At 42.3% G+C, this 13,939-nt stretch overlaps 1 protein-coding gene and 1 pseudogene across 1 annotated transcript; both read right to left on the reverse strand.

Moving 5' to 3' along the window:
* Positions 1-378: 378 nt before the first annotated feature.
* TM4SF20 (transmembrane 4 L six family member 20) lies at positions 379-12,655 on the reverse strand. Its single transcript, XM_042953340.1, has 4 exons — positions 12,473-12,655; positions 6,474-6,539; positions 3,116-3,267; positions 379-940 (listed from the first exon to the last, which is right to left on the reverse strand). The coding sequence occupies exons 1-4, from the start codon at positions 12,653-12,655 to the stop codon at positions 652-654; spliced, it is 690 nt and encodes a 229-aa protein (XP_042809274.1). The 3' UTR covers positions 379-651.
* A 559-nt stretch (positions 12,656-13,214) lies between these two features.
* Positions 13,215-13,527, reverse strand: LOC122228344 (annotated as a pseudogene).
* Between the last annotated feature and the right edge of the window lie 412 nt (positions 13,528-13,939).

A 13,939-nucleotide genomic window follows, 5' to 3' on the forward strand; every position in this document is an offset into this window, starting at 1 on the left:
TCCCTGATAGAGTCCGCAAGATGCATTTCATTGAATCAGGCCTCTTAATCTAGAGTAGCACCCTCTGCCCATCACGCCTTTTATTCTCCCGTATATTTTCTTGTTGAAAACTGGGCTATTGTCTGTTCAATGCCCACCTTTGGGGTTTGTCCTAGTGTGTCCTCTTCCCCATATTGTGAGCTAGAAATTAGGTCTAAAAACATTCAGGTTATCTGTTTATTCTTTTTTTTATTTCAAGTATAAAGAAATATAGTAAAACAAGTTCTATATTTTCACTTCCAGGACAACTGTTCCTTCCTGTCCTCCCTCCCTCCCCACCCCCTTTTCCTTCCCCCTCGCTCCCTTCTCCCTCCACACACAAGAATATAGTCCTTAAAAATTCAAATAGTACAGAAGTACCGAAAGCTACAAAACAAACTGAAAACTTCTCTCAGCCTTTCCTCCAAGTCAACCACTGATGATTGCTCTTGCTTGATACGTGAAAGGCTGATTTTTTTTTCTTTTTTAACCACCTCAAAGGTGACTTTTGGCCTAAAAAGATTCCTGTAGCTTCCTAGACGCATTCCGCTATTGAACTTCTGAAAGAGTGTCTTTTAAACGCAATCCCCAGATGATTCAAACTGCTAAGATTCCCACCTGATTGCCACAAAACTACACAATCCTACTTCTCCGCTTAGTGACTCCACACAGACAGCCGAGAAGACCGATGGCCATCTGACTGAGCCCACACATGAGCTCGAGAATCCCCACAAGCAGCAGGCCCAAGAACACTGAAAAATGGATCATCCTGTGTCTGTTTTCTTTAGAACTGAAGTTCAAGCTATAGCGTCCACCATCACTGGCCCTGGTGCCACTGAGGGTGGGATCAGTGACCTCAGCAGGAGCCACGCAGGACTCTCTGAAGAACCACTGTAGATCGAAGGATTCTGGATGGATGTTGCTGAAACACAAGAAACGAGAGAAGATATTCAGGAATATCATCATGAAGAAAGAATGCAGCATTGTGCTGTTTCTTACACTCACAGAAAAGGACGAGTATAATAAAACACAAGTACCTCGAGGGGCACCTGGGTGGCTCGGTCAGTTAACCGTCGACTTTGGCTGAGGTCGTGATCTCATGGTTTGTGAGTTCAAGCCCCGCGTCGGGCTCTGTGCTGACAGCTCAGAGCCTGGAGCCTGCTTCCGATTCTGTGTCTCCCTCTCTCTCTGCCCCTCCCATGCTAATGCTCTGTCTGTCTCTCTCTCTCAATAATAAATAAACATTAAAACACACACACACACACAACTACTTTGAAATACTGTGCCCAAAAACTATAGCTAAGTTCGAGGTTTCTGGTCATGTGTCCATGTACTGTGATAGCTACAAAACTTTCGTTGATTATATAGCCCATCATTCTATAGCGCCTGCTCTTAGGTTGAACCATATGAAATTTGCTATGTCAGAAATGGTTGAATATTCATCTCCTGTGGTTCAACCTAATTATACAGGCGTTCTACTTGCTAAAGACATGCAAATCAAGGAGGCACCTCTTTCGTGGAGCTCAATCCTTCGTGCAAAACTGCAATGATGTATCTGCTCTTAAGCGAGATGTGCAACTTCTGCTGACAAAAGGCATGTTCAGTATGTCTGATTACCATCCATCCGTGCCCACTGTAACCAGGTCTGGAAAATGAGAGCTTCTAGCCCTAACACGAACCGTCCTAAGATGATGTTTCCTCAGTTTACTATGGAGTAAGGCTAAGTGTTCTTAGACAGTTTGCATTTCTGGATCCCAAAGCTGACATTTATCCGGGGAAGATGACAGTATTTTCAGCGCATAGAATAGGCGTGTGCTTTCTGCGGTTTGCCAGCAAGTGTAGGATCGCTCTTGTAACTGTTTACTCTCTGTAACTGTCTGTGTCCCCAACTAGAGTGACTCTTATCTGCAGAGCTTAGCCTGGTGTATGCTGACTTGTCCTCTCCGAAGGACTAAATGTGCACAGCACCTGTGCCTACAATCTCTGATTTTAAACTTCGGATCTATTAGGAAACGGAATGTTTTTGAATTTTGATTCACGGCAACTGCAGTCTGCAAATTTTGAGAGATTTTTATTTTTTATTTAAAAAAATTGTTAATGTTTATTTTGGAGAGAGAGACAGAGGGCAAGCAGGGGAGGGGCAAAGAGAGAGGGAGACAAAATCTGAAGCAGGCTCCAGGCTCTGAGCTGTCAGCACGGAGCCTGATGTGGGGCTTGGAACTCATGAACTGTGAGATCATGACCTGAGCCGAAGTTGGAGGCTCAACCAACTAAGCCACCCAGGTGCCCCCGAGAGATCTTTATTTTTTAATGTAGCAAGATAAGAGGAAATGAGGGGGAAATTTTTTTTCACATAATTCCAAAAGCGAATTCTGATTATTTTCCAAACTGAGAAACCTATAGGTAACTGATGGAGTAGGTTGTTCTGTTCTTCCAGTTTTACAAATTCAGTGCTTAGATTCAGGCACAGAACCATCTTACAAGACTGAAATGAGCCATTTACAAGTAACTTCAGTGTTGTGGCTGTAGGCGTTAGAGTGGATTCATTCCCGTGCCTACGGTATATTTATAGTAAGTGCATGAATCTTTTGACTGCTTTGTTTCTTTTAGGGCTTATAAGGAAGGTTCTAGATTTTATGTATTGTGTTTTTAGTCAACTTTTTAAATTATAAAGGTAACATACGCTTAGGACTTAGACATTTAGTTAGTTCAGAAGTGTAGAAAGTCAATGCTCCCTTCACTTCCCCAGGGCATCTTCCGTTACCATTCTCCAAAGATCAAAGCTAAATTTCTGGCGTATATTTCTCGGAATTCTTGATACACATACACCTAGGCAGCCACGGATTTTTAAAAGACCAGGATGAGCCATCTGAGGCAACTACTCCTTTTAGACAGGATCACCCCCAAAGCATTCTGAACGTAGTGGTTCCTCCGTTTCTGTGAGATTGTGGCAATCGGGGAAAATGTGCTAAATCCCTAAGAGTGTGTGTCCCAGCCACGCCATCAAAGAACAACGTGGGCCCCATGTCAACACCACACTCTTCTCGTGTAACTAGCTGCAGCATGTAAGACAGTCCGTGAAAATCAGGTGACTCACCTTAAGTTGTTGAATGAAAATTCACAACTGGAAGTGCTGTTCACTTGAGAGTTACAAATGAGAGGGCCTTCCGAGAGAGCCCGGAGAGATACTAACATGCAGTACACAGCACCAATGACTGTGATCACATTCAGAAGTGATGACAGAAGCATCTGAAAAACAAAGGAGGCGCCGACCGGCACATGTTCTTACACGTTTGCTCCTGGTCTGTTTCAAGTCTCAGCATCACGCGCAGGCTTCGGTTCAACTGCTGCTGTTCCCCGGCCACCCCGCAGCCCCAGGTCTTAAGATCTCGGTTTGCTTAGGTCTGAATCATAAAAGAACAAAGAGGGTGACGTCCCTGCCATTTGATTAGACTCACGAAAAGGTTGTGGGGCTTGCCACTGTCTCTGGGAAATCTGTGCTTTTGTATACCGGAGGCTTTTCCGTTTCAAGGGACCACTGAAATCTGGTACCTTCTCCCCGTTGTGTGTACTTTCTACTTCACAGAACCTTGACTACATCCTAAGCACACACATTTTGGTGTCTGGTCTCCTGACTCCCAAATCTTTCATCCAGATTTGGTCCTGATGCTGTGAGTGGCCCTGCATTGTGCAGGGATCAGTCAACAGTGTAGTGTTCGAACAGGGTTTAGATACTAGTACCATTCCTCTCCCCCCCACCGCCCCCTACCGCCCACCAACACCAACCCGGCTCCACATTGTTGACAACCAAAAGTGTCCTGGACATTGCCGAAGGTCACCTTGGCGGGGGCAGAACTGCCCCCCCTTGGAGAACCATACTGTGTTCGAGACAAAGATTATAAGCCTTTAAGCATCTTTCATTTCATGAACGAGAGCCAGAGAAAGGAGAAAAAAGTGTGAAATTTGCCCATAGGAAATGTTACGGCCCAAGCAAAAGTTTGTATAGGTCTACCTTTTCCAAAAAGAAGCTCCATATTGTTTCAGTGACGTTGTTAGTCAATGATAATCACGACTTAAAGTCTACAGAAATGAAGGGAAGGGGTACATGTCCTTTTCCTTTGATGTGATAATATTGCCACTCCTAGAGGGTTTAGGAGACCTAATGCGTAAGCAGAATAAGCAGTTACCTACATAGTGTATGTTGTGGGATGTTGGGCTTTACATATATCATTTAGCCCTTTTAATAACCCCCCAAGAGATAGATACAATTATTCCCACTTCATGGATGAGAAAACTATAATTCAGGGAGGTTGGTGAACTTGTCAGGATCTCACGGAAATGCTAGCGCTCGGGTTTTAATCACGACACCAAAATCCTTCCAGCCGAAAGCGAAGAATGATGCATTTGGAGTCTAATTCCAATCCGGATTCTTCTGTACTACTGTGGCCTGTGCAAGTTGCTTCACTTGCTCATCAAGAAGTGCGCTGTTGATGTTTTAGGTCATTTATTATTTCTGACTTCTCATCGCTACAAAGGGGCCTGGCTTTAGAAAAGTGACTCTGGGGATCTGAATTTGCCCGAGTCGGGGTTCATTTAAATGACTCAGCAAAACCAAAGCATTTGGAAACAAAATCAAGAAGCGACAAAGGGAAGGAGCGAGGAACAGTTGAGTCGGGGGAGATAGTAGGAACAGTTAATACAGAAGCCAAGCCTTGGTGACCCCGTCTCCCACCCCAAGATCCAGCCTTTCTCACTTTTATGACGCTTTGGTCTTTTCTAGACTCGGAAGATGCCTGGTCTGACTTAAACGCAGGCTTCCCATAGCTGCCACCAAGTGAGAAAAGTGCTTAGGAACGCTTTATTGCATCTAGTCAATATAAGCTGGAAATTTTAATTAAGTAGGCAGCCTCACTATCATTGATAGAACATGAGCAGTATTATTCAACACGCCCCTCCTCCACCACCGCCTTGGCACTCCAGAGTTCCTGCAGCTCGTTGGCACGTAATAATCTGTAATGTTGCTGAAGCATGACTTCCAGTGATTTTCAAGCACGGTGTGGGGGAGCAAAGCCTGGTGTGTTAAGCCCAACACCGGCGTGAAAGGCGTCTTGGTTATTCTGAACTCACTGCCCTCCAAGGACAAAGAAAAATGATCGTTGAAAAGATGACTAATTTGCCATTAAAGGATATGTCGGGGAACAAAAGATTCCTAATGGAAATATGATTGGAGAGAAAAATCTAGATAAGTGTTCTGACATTTTGGCGTTCAGGGATTTAGAAATATCTCAAGTGTCTTTCTTAAGAATGTAAGTACAATAGAGAGGTAATACAAAGTCAAACTGCAAATTATGATTTAGAAAGTACCAGAGGGGGGAAACTGAAAACTAATATATACTGAATACCTATAGTGTATCAGGAACAAAGATGGACTATAAACAATTAGAAAGTAATTATAAGCCTAGATAAATATCAAATGTCAAAAGGTAAATTTTAAAAATATAAATTTTCTGTTATGGATATAAATATGTAATACAGATATAAGTATGTATGCTTTAAAAAACTGGTTCTCACCCCTGGGATCACAATTAGAATCACCTAGGGTATTTTTGAAAAATACTGAATCTCTGGGAGCCAGCTCAGCCAGGAATATTTACTGTGACTGCTTGTTTATTAATTGATCCCCCTTCCTTAGAGATTATTGGAAGCCCTCGGTGTTACTTAATAGCAATGGTCACGGCATAAATAGTGTAAAGATTGTGAATTTTGGAGTCTGATGGATTTGGATGCAAATTCACCTACTGGCTACGCTGGCAAATTATTTGCTTTCTCTGAGGATCAATTTCTCGGTCAGTGAAACAAAGATCATAATACTTCCCACTTAGTGCCTTTGAGAGCATTAAATAAGAATATCGAGTTGGAATATCGAGTTCTGAGCATAGTAACAGAAGGTTAATAAGTATTACCTTCCTTTCCTTTTAACTTACCTACAATTTTGTATATAATAGGTACATACTACATGTTTGAGAAAATAACCCGTTATCTTCTTTATACTGGATAAGGACAATTCTCCCGATCGTAGCAAGCCAGTCTTTCACAGAACTGAGGATACACTTTCCCAAAGTATTTTATACGCGCCACAAAAAATAACAAATATATGAGAATTATGAAATCGACTGGGGCTCTGGGTATGACTTACAAATCCCCTTTCTTTGAAAACCTTTAGTGACAACTGAAGATTGAGGAAAGGTCTGAAGACTGGACCTCAAAGGTAAATTTTTGTGGGAAGAGAAAAAAAAGAAACTGAAAAAGAAAAACTTCGCACTTTCCATATTATCGTGTAATCGTTGCAAATGGCACGTCGCTAAGCCTGTGGTCCTGCCACTGACGGTTTGGGAAGCTTTGCTGCTGCATCAGCAACTGCTCATGCGCTTTGGCCCCAACGGGACTGTACTCACTCCAATTCTGTTGTTGCAACACGCTCTCTTTCTTGCTGCCAAGGACATTGTTGTTGCCGGAATGACCTGGAAATCACATCAGCAGACAGGATGAGCATTGTGTCTTCTCATCAGATGAAAAAGCAGTAACCCCCACTCCCGCCAAGTTGTGGGAAATCAAGTCTCGAGAGAACCAACGGGGAAATTTGGCAACATCTCCTGATATCAGGGCCCCCGTTTCAACCACAAAGATGAGGGAGTTCAGGATAACGGCTTCAAACCCTCCCATCTACATTCTGGCTCTACTCTCATCTTTAGAGAGACTCGGATTTTAAATGGAATAGAATGAGTTATTTATCCATTATTTTGGAAGGAACGCTCCTGGAAGAATTGTTTGCACCATCCAAAATTCCCTTTTCTTCTCTTTTTTTTTCTTCTTCTTGTTTTAAGTTACTATAATCTACAACCACTTATCCAATTTCCCAAAAATCGCATGAGTTAATCTGGGAAGTGCCCAGAAAGGAAATTGTGGGGCTGGCAGTTGGGAAGTAAGAATTCTGTCACCACCCTCTCCCATTTCCTAAGTTTCCTCATACCCCCCGAGGTCACCACTGTCTAGCTAGTTACCAAGCTTATGATCCGAGCATTCTTTTTGGTTCCACATTCTCCTTTCTGCTTGTGTGTCCATGATGGGTAATGATCTCACTTTACACTGATGTTCAGGAATCCTGTCTATAATGCATTCTGTGTCGAGGGAGATACACAATGCTGAGGAAAGCTGTAAGAAATGATGCCGCATTTTCGGGATGAGGCTTCAATTTTTAGGACTACCTAGTCAGTGGCTCTGACTAGAAATTCTTCCCGGAAAAAGTGTCGTATCATTGAAGAGCGACATGTGAATTACTTCCTTCTGCTTAAGAAATGTTAGCCATGAGGTTTTTCTGCCTTCTCAGCATAGCTGCCCTGAAAGTAGTTCTCTTTTTTCCTTCCACTCTTGCTTTCTAATGTTTCATTGAGTTCTAACAAGGGGCCAGGTACCGTTGTAGGTGCTGAACATGTTTTAGTTCATGCCAGCCTCATAACAATCCTCTGAGGTAGGAACTATTATTATTCCCATTCTACCCGTGAAAAAACTGAGACACAGAAAGTTCGAGTGACTTGCCTAAGAGAGTGGACGAGTTGGGAGCCAAAGCTGGACATTTGGGTTCCAGAGCCCAGACTCTTTATTTATTCTCTTATTCTGAGAGAGGCAGAGAGAGGGAGGGGTGGGCAGAGAGAGAGACAGAGAGAGAGAGAGAGAGAGAGAGAGAGAGAGAGAGAATCTCAAGCAGGCTTTGCGCTATCAATGCTGAAATCAAGAGTCGGACACTTAACCAACTGAGCCACCCAGATGCCCCCAGAGCCCAGACTCCACCACGATTCCACCCTGGCCAATCCTGACAATTCTCCTGTCTTCCTACAGAGAAGCTGTCCATTCACCTCCTTCCCCCGCCCCCGTCCCACTTCATCCTTCCTCCCACACACCCCCTTGGCTCCTCCCGCCCTCCTCTTCTAACTGTTCCTTCCCTGATGCTTCTTTTTAAGCCCCCATCCACCTTTGTCCTTTAAGAACAGGTTTAAGATTTACTTACACCTTACAAGGCAGCCTTCCTGACGAACTTCACCCCACCCTGACCAGGTGCTGACTCCACGTCACTTGTGGGGACTGCTGTATTGTTATCAAGCTTTGCTTGCCTATTGCCTTGAACACCAACACCCTTGTAATTCAGGAGGCACGTAGGTATGACAGCCAAGCCACTCAGGGGCACAGCTGAGAACCCCCAAAGGGAAAGGAAACTTCAGCCCCCAAATAGGCGTCAGCATTGATAGACTAAGCTTCTTTTGTTGTATTCATAAGCTATACTGTCTTCTGAACTTCAGGACAAATCATTTAGGACACAACCGGCACTGTGCCCCCCCCCCCATCTTTTTTTTTTTTTTATGAATAAAGTTTTATCAGAATACAGCCATGCCCATTCACTGACATATTTTGTGCGGCTGCTTTCACACATCAATGGTACAGTTGAGTAATTGTGAGAGACTGTCTGGCTCACAAAGCTTAAAATACTGTCTGGCTCCTTATAGAACAAAATTCCCAGCCCCTGATTTAGAAATGTAATGAATATGTTAAAGTTGGAACAACATTAAGTTACAACTTAAATGGATAAATCATTCCATTTTCCCTATCGATGTAAATTAAACCAACTTTCTTGAGGATTAATTTATTTCAGAGCTGCTGAACATCTTCTTTCGTAATTCTTTTCCCTTGCAAAGGTGTTTTATAACATAACAATGACTGACAGTATGTGAATTCTCACCCAGTTGACTTCATGACATCTTTTTTTTTTTTTTTTTTTTTTTTTTTTTTTTTTTTGAGAGGGAGAGCATAAGAGAGCATGAGACGGGGAGGGACAGAGAGAGAGAGAGAGAGAGGGAGAGAGAAAATCCCAAGCAGGCTCTTCACTGTCAGCAGAGCCCGATGCAAAACTCCATCTCACAACCCTGGGATCATGACCTGAGCCAAAATCGAGCCAGGGGCTCAACCGACTGAGCCACCCAGGCCCCCCAGCTTCATGACATCTTAACACATCTTTGTTACGTGATTATGGGTAACTTAATAACTCACTGTAGCTCAACCATTTTGCCCAGTCAGAGTTTTGGGAGTTGGAGGGGCTCTTTATGAAATGGACAGTAAAATGTGATTTGATTTGATTTTTGTTTAAGTAAAGTCTACATCCCATGTCAGGCTTGAACCCACAACCCTGAGATCAAGAGTTGCACGCTCCACCAGCTGAGCCAGCCAGGTGCCCATGGACAGTAAAATGTGAAAGTATATGTGTACATAGGTGACTGAATTATAAGTCTTCCAGATAATCTCCTGTGATCATTAGTAGTTATGAGAATACTCTTTCTCTTCAATTCCTAAGCATGAGTTTGTGTGAAATTAAAAATCTCGATAGATTTTTTTTTAATTTTTTAAGATGTTTATTTTTGACAGAGACCGAGCACGAGGAGGGGAGGGGCAGAGAGAAAGGAAGACACAGAAACTGAAGCAGCTCCAGGCTCCGAGCTGTCAGCACAGAGCCTGATGCGGGGCTTGAACTCACGAACTGCAAGATCATGACCTGAGTTGAAGTCAGACACTTAACCGACTGAGCTACCCAGGCACCACAATAGATTTTGTTTTTAGAAAGAAATAGTATTGTTCATTTTTTTTCTTACAGAAACACATACTTTTATCCAGTTTTAGAAGTAAGGTAGTATATGATTTGGTAAATGAAGTACAAGAGAGCTTTTAGATCATTGAAACTCTGATAAAATGCAAACTTTGGGGATTTTTCTATGTACTTGAATGTGAGAATAACACACAAAGCCATAGTTCAGCATAAATACAAAAATTATATTTTGAAAACTCTTGTTATATGTAATATTTCTAATGTGTTTAGCATTCAACAACTTGTTCTCTGTTAAGACTTGTTCTGTTAATTAATGATATTTAATATATTACCATTATGTAATAAGTACACTCAATGAGTAAGCATAATTAAGATGAGACTTCCAACTAACTCATATAAAATAAAATGGCCTTTCTATTTTTAGAGGATGGACTTCAAGTCTTTTTTTTTTAGTACCTGAAAAAAATAACACGTATTGATTTTTCCACTTAGGAGATAATGGTTGAAAATAATTACGCAACATCTTTACTCTTGGTTATGGTTTCAAAAGATGAAAAAGTTCGCCTCTCTTTTGAGTAAATCATAAAACCATAAAATGAGTGTGTATTTTATGAAATAATCAATAATGAATTCCCCAGTTTTTATTATTAGCTACTTCCTGCAAAGTCCCATTTTTGAAAAAAGTTTAAAATACCTTAGCAATTTTAGAAAGATTTCAAGAACTAGGACAAAAGTGCTATCACAGGCAGTGAATTCTTCCTTATTAACGTTTCTTTGTATTTAGAAGTGTAGTAAGAGATCCACATTTTGAACGATTCCCTTTGAAAAAGATATTCTTCCAGGTCCTATATATAGCCAAGGATCAGGAAAATGTACCTGCATTCTGAGCCTTTCTATCATCCACCAGTTTGCTTGTGAGCCTAGCCTAGAGTTTGAAGCTCAGTCTGTAAGAGACATGTTGAAATTTTCAAGGAGCTGTTTGCTGCTTTGATGACCTTCTACAATGCTGCGCAACAGAGATAACCTTGTGTGATTCTGGTACCTCATTAATGTTTATTGAGGATGATAAAGTGCAATCGTAGAACCAGAAAGTCCAGATCCTCTGGAACTGTTTCACAGATTTTGTCACCTCTGTATCCTTCAGTTTCCTGGCCACTTAAATGTGTGAATTACGTTCTGGATTTCATCTTTCCCCTTTGTCAGTTGGAGACAGTCGTTGAGAATGATGGTGCTAATACTGGTGGAAAACAAACCTTTGGAATCAGCTACATCTGGGATTGAGTTTCACCCCTACTATGTGACCTTGTTAACATTCCTAACCTTCTGTGTGCTGATCTGTCAAAATACAAGTAATAATATCTACTTGGCCAGATCATCAGAGAGATGAAATGAACTAGTGTAAAGCATGACCCCCAGTAGCTGGCGCTTAACGGTACTCTCTGTGCGTCTTTCACTCTGTCTTCATCCCCTCTCTTCTTCCTCTCCCTCTCCCCCCACCAAAATAAGCATACATAGAACATAGCTGTGCACTATCACCACCTGAGGCTCCATTAATGCTAGCAAGAAATTCTTTTCAATGGGGGTGGGGTTTATAGTAGAACCAATTTATATTTAAAATTACATGAGTTACCCTAATGGATTAGGAACTTTTAGGGTTTTCATGGACATTGCCATCATTGATTAAACTTGGCCTGCTGTGGGTGCCTGTGTGGTTGGTTAAGTGTCCGACTTCAGCTCAGGTCATGATCTCATGGTTTGTGAGTTCGAGCCCCACGTCGGGCTCTGCGCTGACAGCAAGGAATCTGCTTGGGATTCCCTGTCTCTCCCTGTCTCTCTGTCTCTCTATCTCTCTCTGCCCTTGGCACATGTTCTCTCACACACTCTCTCTCAAAGTAAATAAATAAGCTTAAAACAAACAAACAAACAACACTTGACCAGCTAGCTGCTCCTGGCTGCTGGTCTAAGCAGATGCAAGGAAGCTCATGACATTCAAGTGGAGAGAAACTTCTAGAAGGGCAGAAAGCAGACACAAGGATTGGCAGTTGCATCGCGGATGAGCGCTATTGATCACTTTCTCTCAGCCTGGAAGAGAAGTCCCATGGTGGTTGGAAGAAATAGCCCTTTGAGCAACTTTTTCTACCTAGAACAAGGCGAACAGATTGCTCACGATGTTAAAGGAAAAGAAACCATCAACTTTGGGCGGAATGCTTCCTAAAATGGCTTTCTGGTGCCAGAGTAGTCTCAAATCCAGCGTGCCAGCCAAAGGAGGATTTTTTATCTAAAGCTTAATATCTAATGACCCACGAGTGTTCTCATCTAAGTCTGGGATAAGACCAGAAGCAGTAACATGATCATCATCATTCACACACACACAGACACACACACACACATCCAAACAAAAGCTCATTTCTCTGGCTTTAACCAGAGTCCCTTTATGGGTAGCATTTCCCACCCCATATTCCTGTGAATACTTAGAGACTAGCATTGGCAAAGGAAAGCTGAGGGAATGGATTCAAAACATCCTGAACACAATAAAGAACAGCGTTACATGTGAAGAAATATGATCGGTACGAACCCAACCAACGTTTATCAAATTATTAATTTTTTTGCCCGAGCCCCCTGGCCTGTTCTCCAGTTTACTTAAATTGTCGGTCTTCACTTAATGCCAGTATAAATTAATACCATTCCACTCCTCCTGACAGCATCCCCAGCCAAGACGTGGCCCACCAGCAAGCTAAAAGTCTTTAGAAGCTGGGTAAAATAGACAGGCCTTTCCCGAAATCGGGCCAAGTAAACGTTACTCACCATCAGCCCTGCTCCTATAATTCCTGGGAACCACCACTCAAAGCAAGAGATGGGGTTTTGAAGAAACTGGCCTTCGTCAACTAAGTTGACAATTAGAGGGATTGCGTTGAGGGTTATTCCCAGTAGAAGTAGAACCAGCAAGGTGAATCCATTACAGGATGTCCATCCTTCACAGCAGGTCATGGTCAGTCCCCGGTTCAACGAGAAACCCTGTCAAAGTGGCTGTTTGGGTGGCGCTGCCTTGCCTTTTATCCTGAGCCTTCTAGTTAAAGTTTAGAACTTAAGAAAAATAATTGCGGGAAGTAGTTCAGAGTTCAGCAGGGCAGGACGTTATTATGAGAACTGTTAAGGAAGTAAATTGGGGTTTATTTGCACTTCGTTATGTATTTGTTAAAAACAAGCTTTTATAGTTTATAATAAAATGTTTCCCTGATAGACACAAAAATTTCCTGATAATGATTAAAAACAGCTACTCCCACCCACCCCACACACAAACTTGTGTCCACCCCAGTATCCAATCTACACTGGCTTGATCTTTTTAAAAAGTTTATTTATTTAAAGAGCGAGAGCAAGTATCAGTAGGGGAGGGGAAGAGAGAAAGGGAGAGAGAGAAGCCCAAGCAGGCTCCTCGCTGTTAGCACAGATCTCGACATCGGGCTCCATATCACAACCTTGACTGAAATCATGAGCTGAGCCTAAATCAAGAGTCAGACGATTAACTGACTGAGCCACCCAGACGCCCCTACACTGGCTTAATCTTGAAGTGTCATCCAGTAAGACTGAAGACAAAACACTTCAGGTCCTGGGCAAGACAGTAAAGCACCAGGACGCCTTCTGGATCCTTGGATTGAATGACATCCATGAGAGCCAATCTTTGATGTGGTCGAAGAAACGTGTTCATCTGCAATGACAATTTCAAGCTCCTGCCAGCGCACCCTGTCAGCAGGAGGCCACAAAGCGTCGTCCTCTCAGGCTTTTTCATTGTCATTAGTTATTCTCCTCGGTTGCCGTATCACACATTTATGTACGTAAGCCTCTTTTTCTGATCATAACATCATTTGTATAATTGCTGTTGTTGGCACGCCTCAATTTCCTGTCAGGTAGGAACCACAACTGCAGGAACTCTTGGTCGAACTTGCCCTTGTGACCCACATAATAACACAGATAAAGGTCACTCTCCGTGACTCCATAGGACAAGGAAAGTGGGGGGGGGGGGGGAGGGGAATCTGTAGTATGTGTTCGATACATTTATGCAAGAAAATAAAGAGATGAAAACTAAAAAAAAAAAAAAAAAGATGGGTTTAAGATATGCTTCTCTAATATATTTGACTAGTATGCCTTATAAAAAATAAGAACAAGAATATCCATTTTACATGATTTTTTTCTGTTGTATTGATATTATTACCACCTGTGGAAGTTCCTTATTTGGAAAACGTTCAATAATAAAATGAACATATATGGGATGCC

This window comes from Panthera leo, chromosome C1, assembly GCF_018350215.1.
Source record: "Panthera leo isolate Ple1 chromosome C1, P.leo_Ple1_pat1.1, whole genome shotgun sequence".
Lineage (NCBI taxonomy): Eukaryota > Metazoa > Chordata > Mammalia > Carnivora > Felidae > Panthera > Panthera leo.

Bases quoted from the DNA above. Each gene is read 5' to 3' on its own strand.
- TM4SF20 (XM_042953340.1), bottom strand. From the start codon at position 12,655: ATGACCTGCTGTGAAGGATGGACATCCTGTAATGGATTCACCTTGCTG. The intron at 6,540-12,472 runs GTGAGTAACGTT...TGTGATTTCCAG, and splicing joins TTATAGGAGCAGGGCTGATG to GTCATTCCGGCAACAACAAT. The intron at 3,268-6,473 runs GTGAGTACAGTC...TTTGTTTTTCAG, and splicing joins GTTGCAACAACAGAATTGGA to ATGCTTCTGTCATCACTTCT.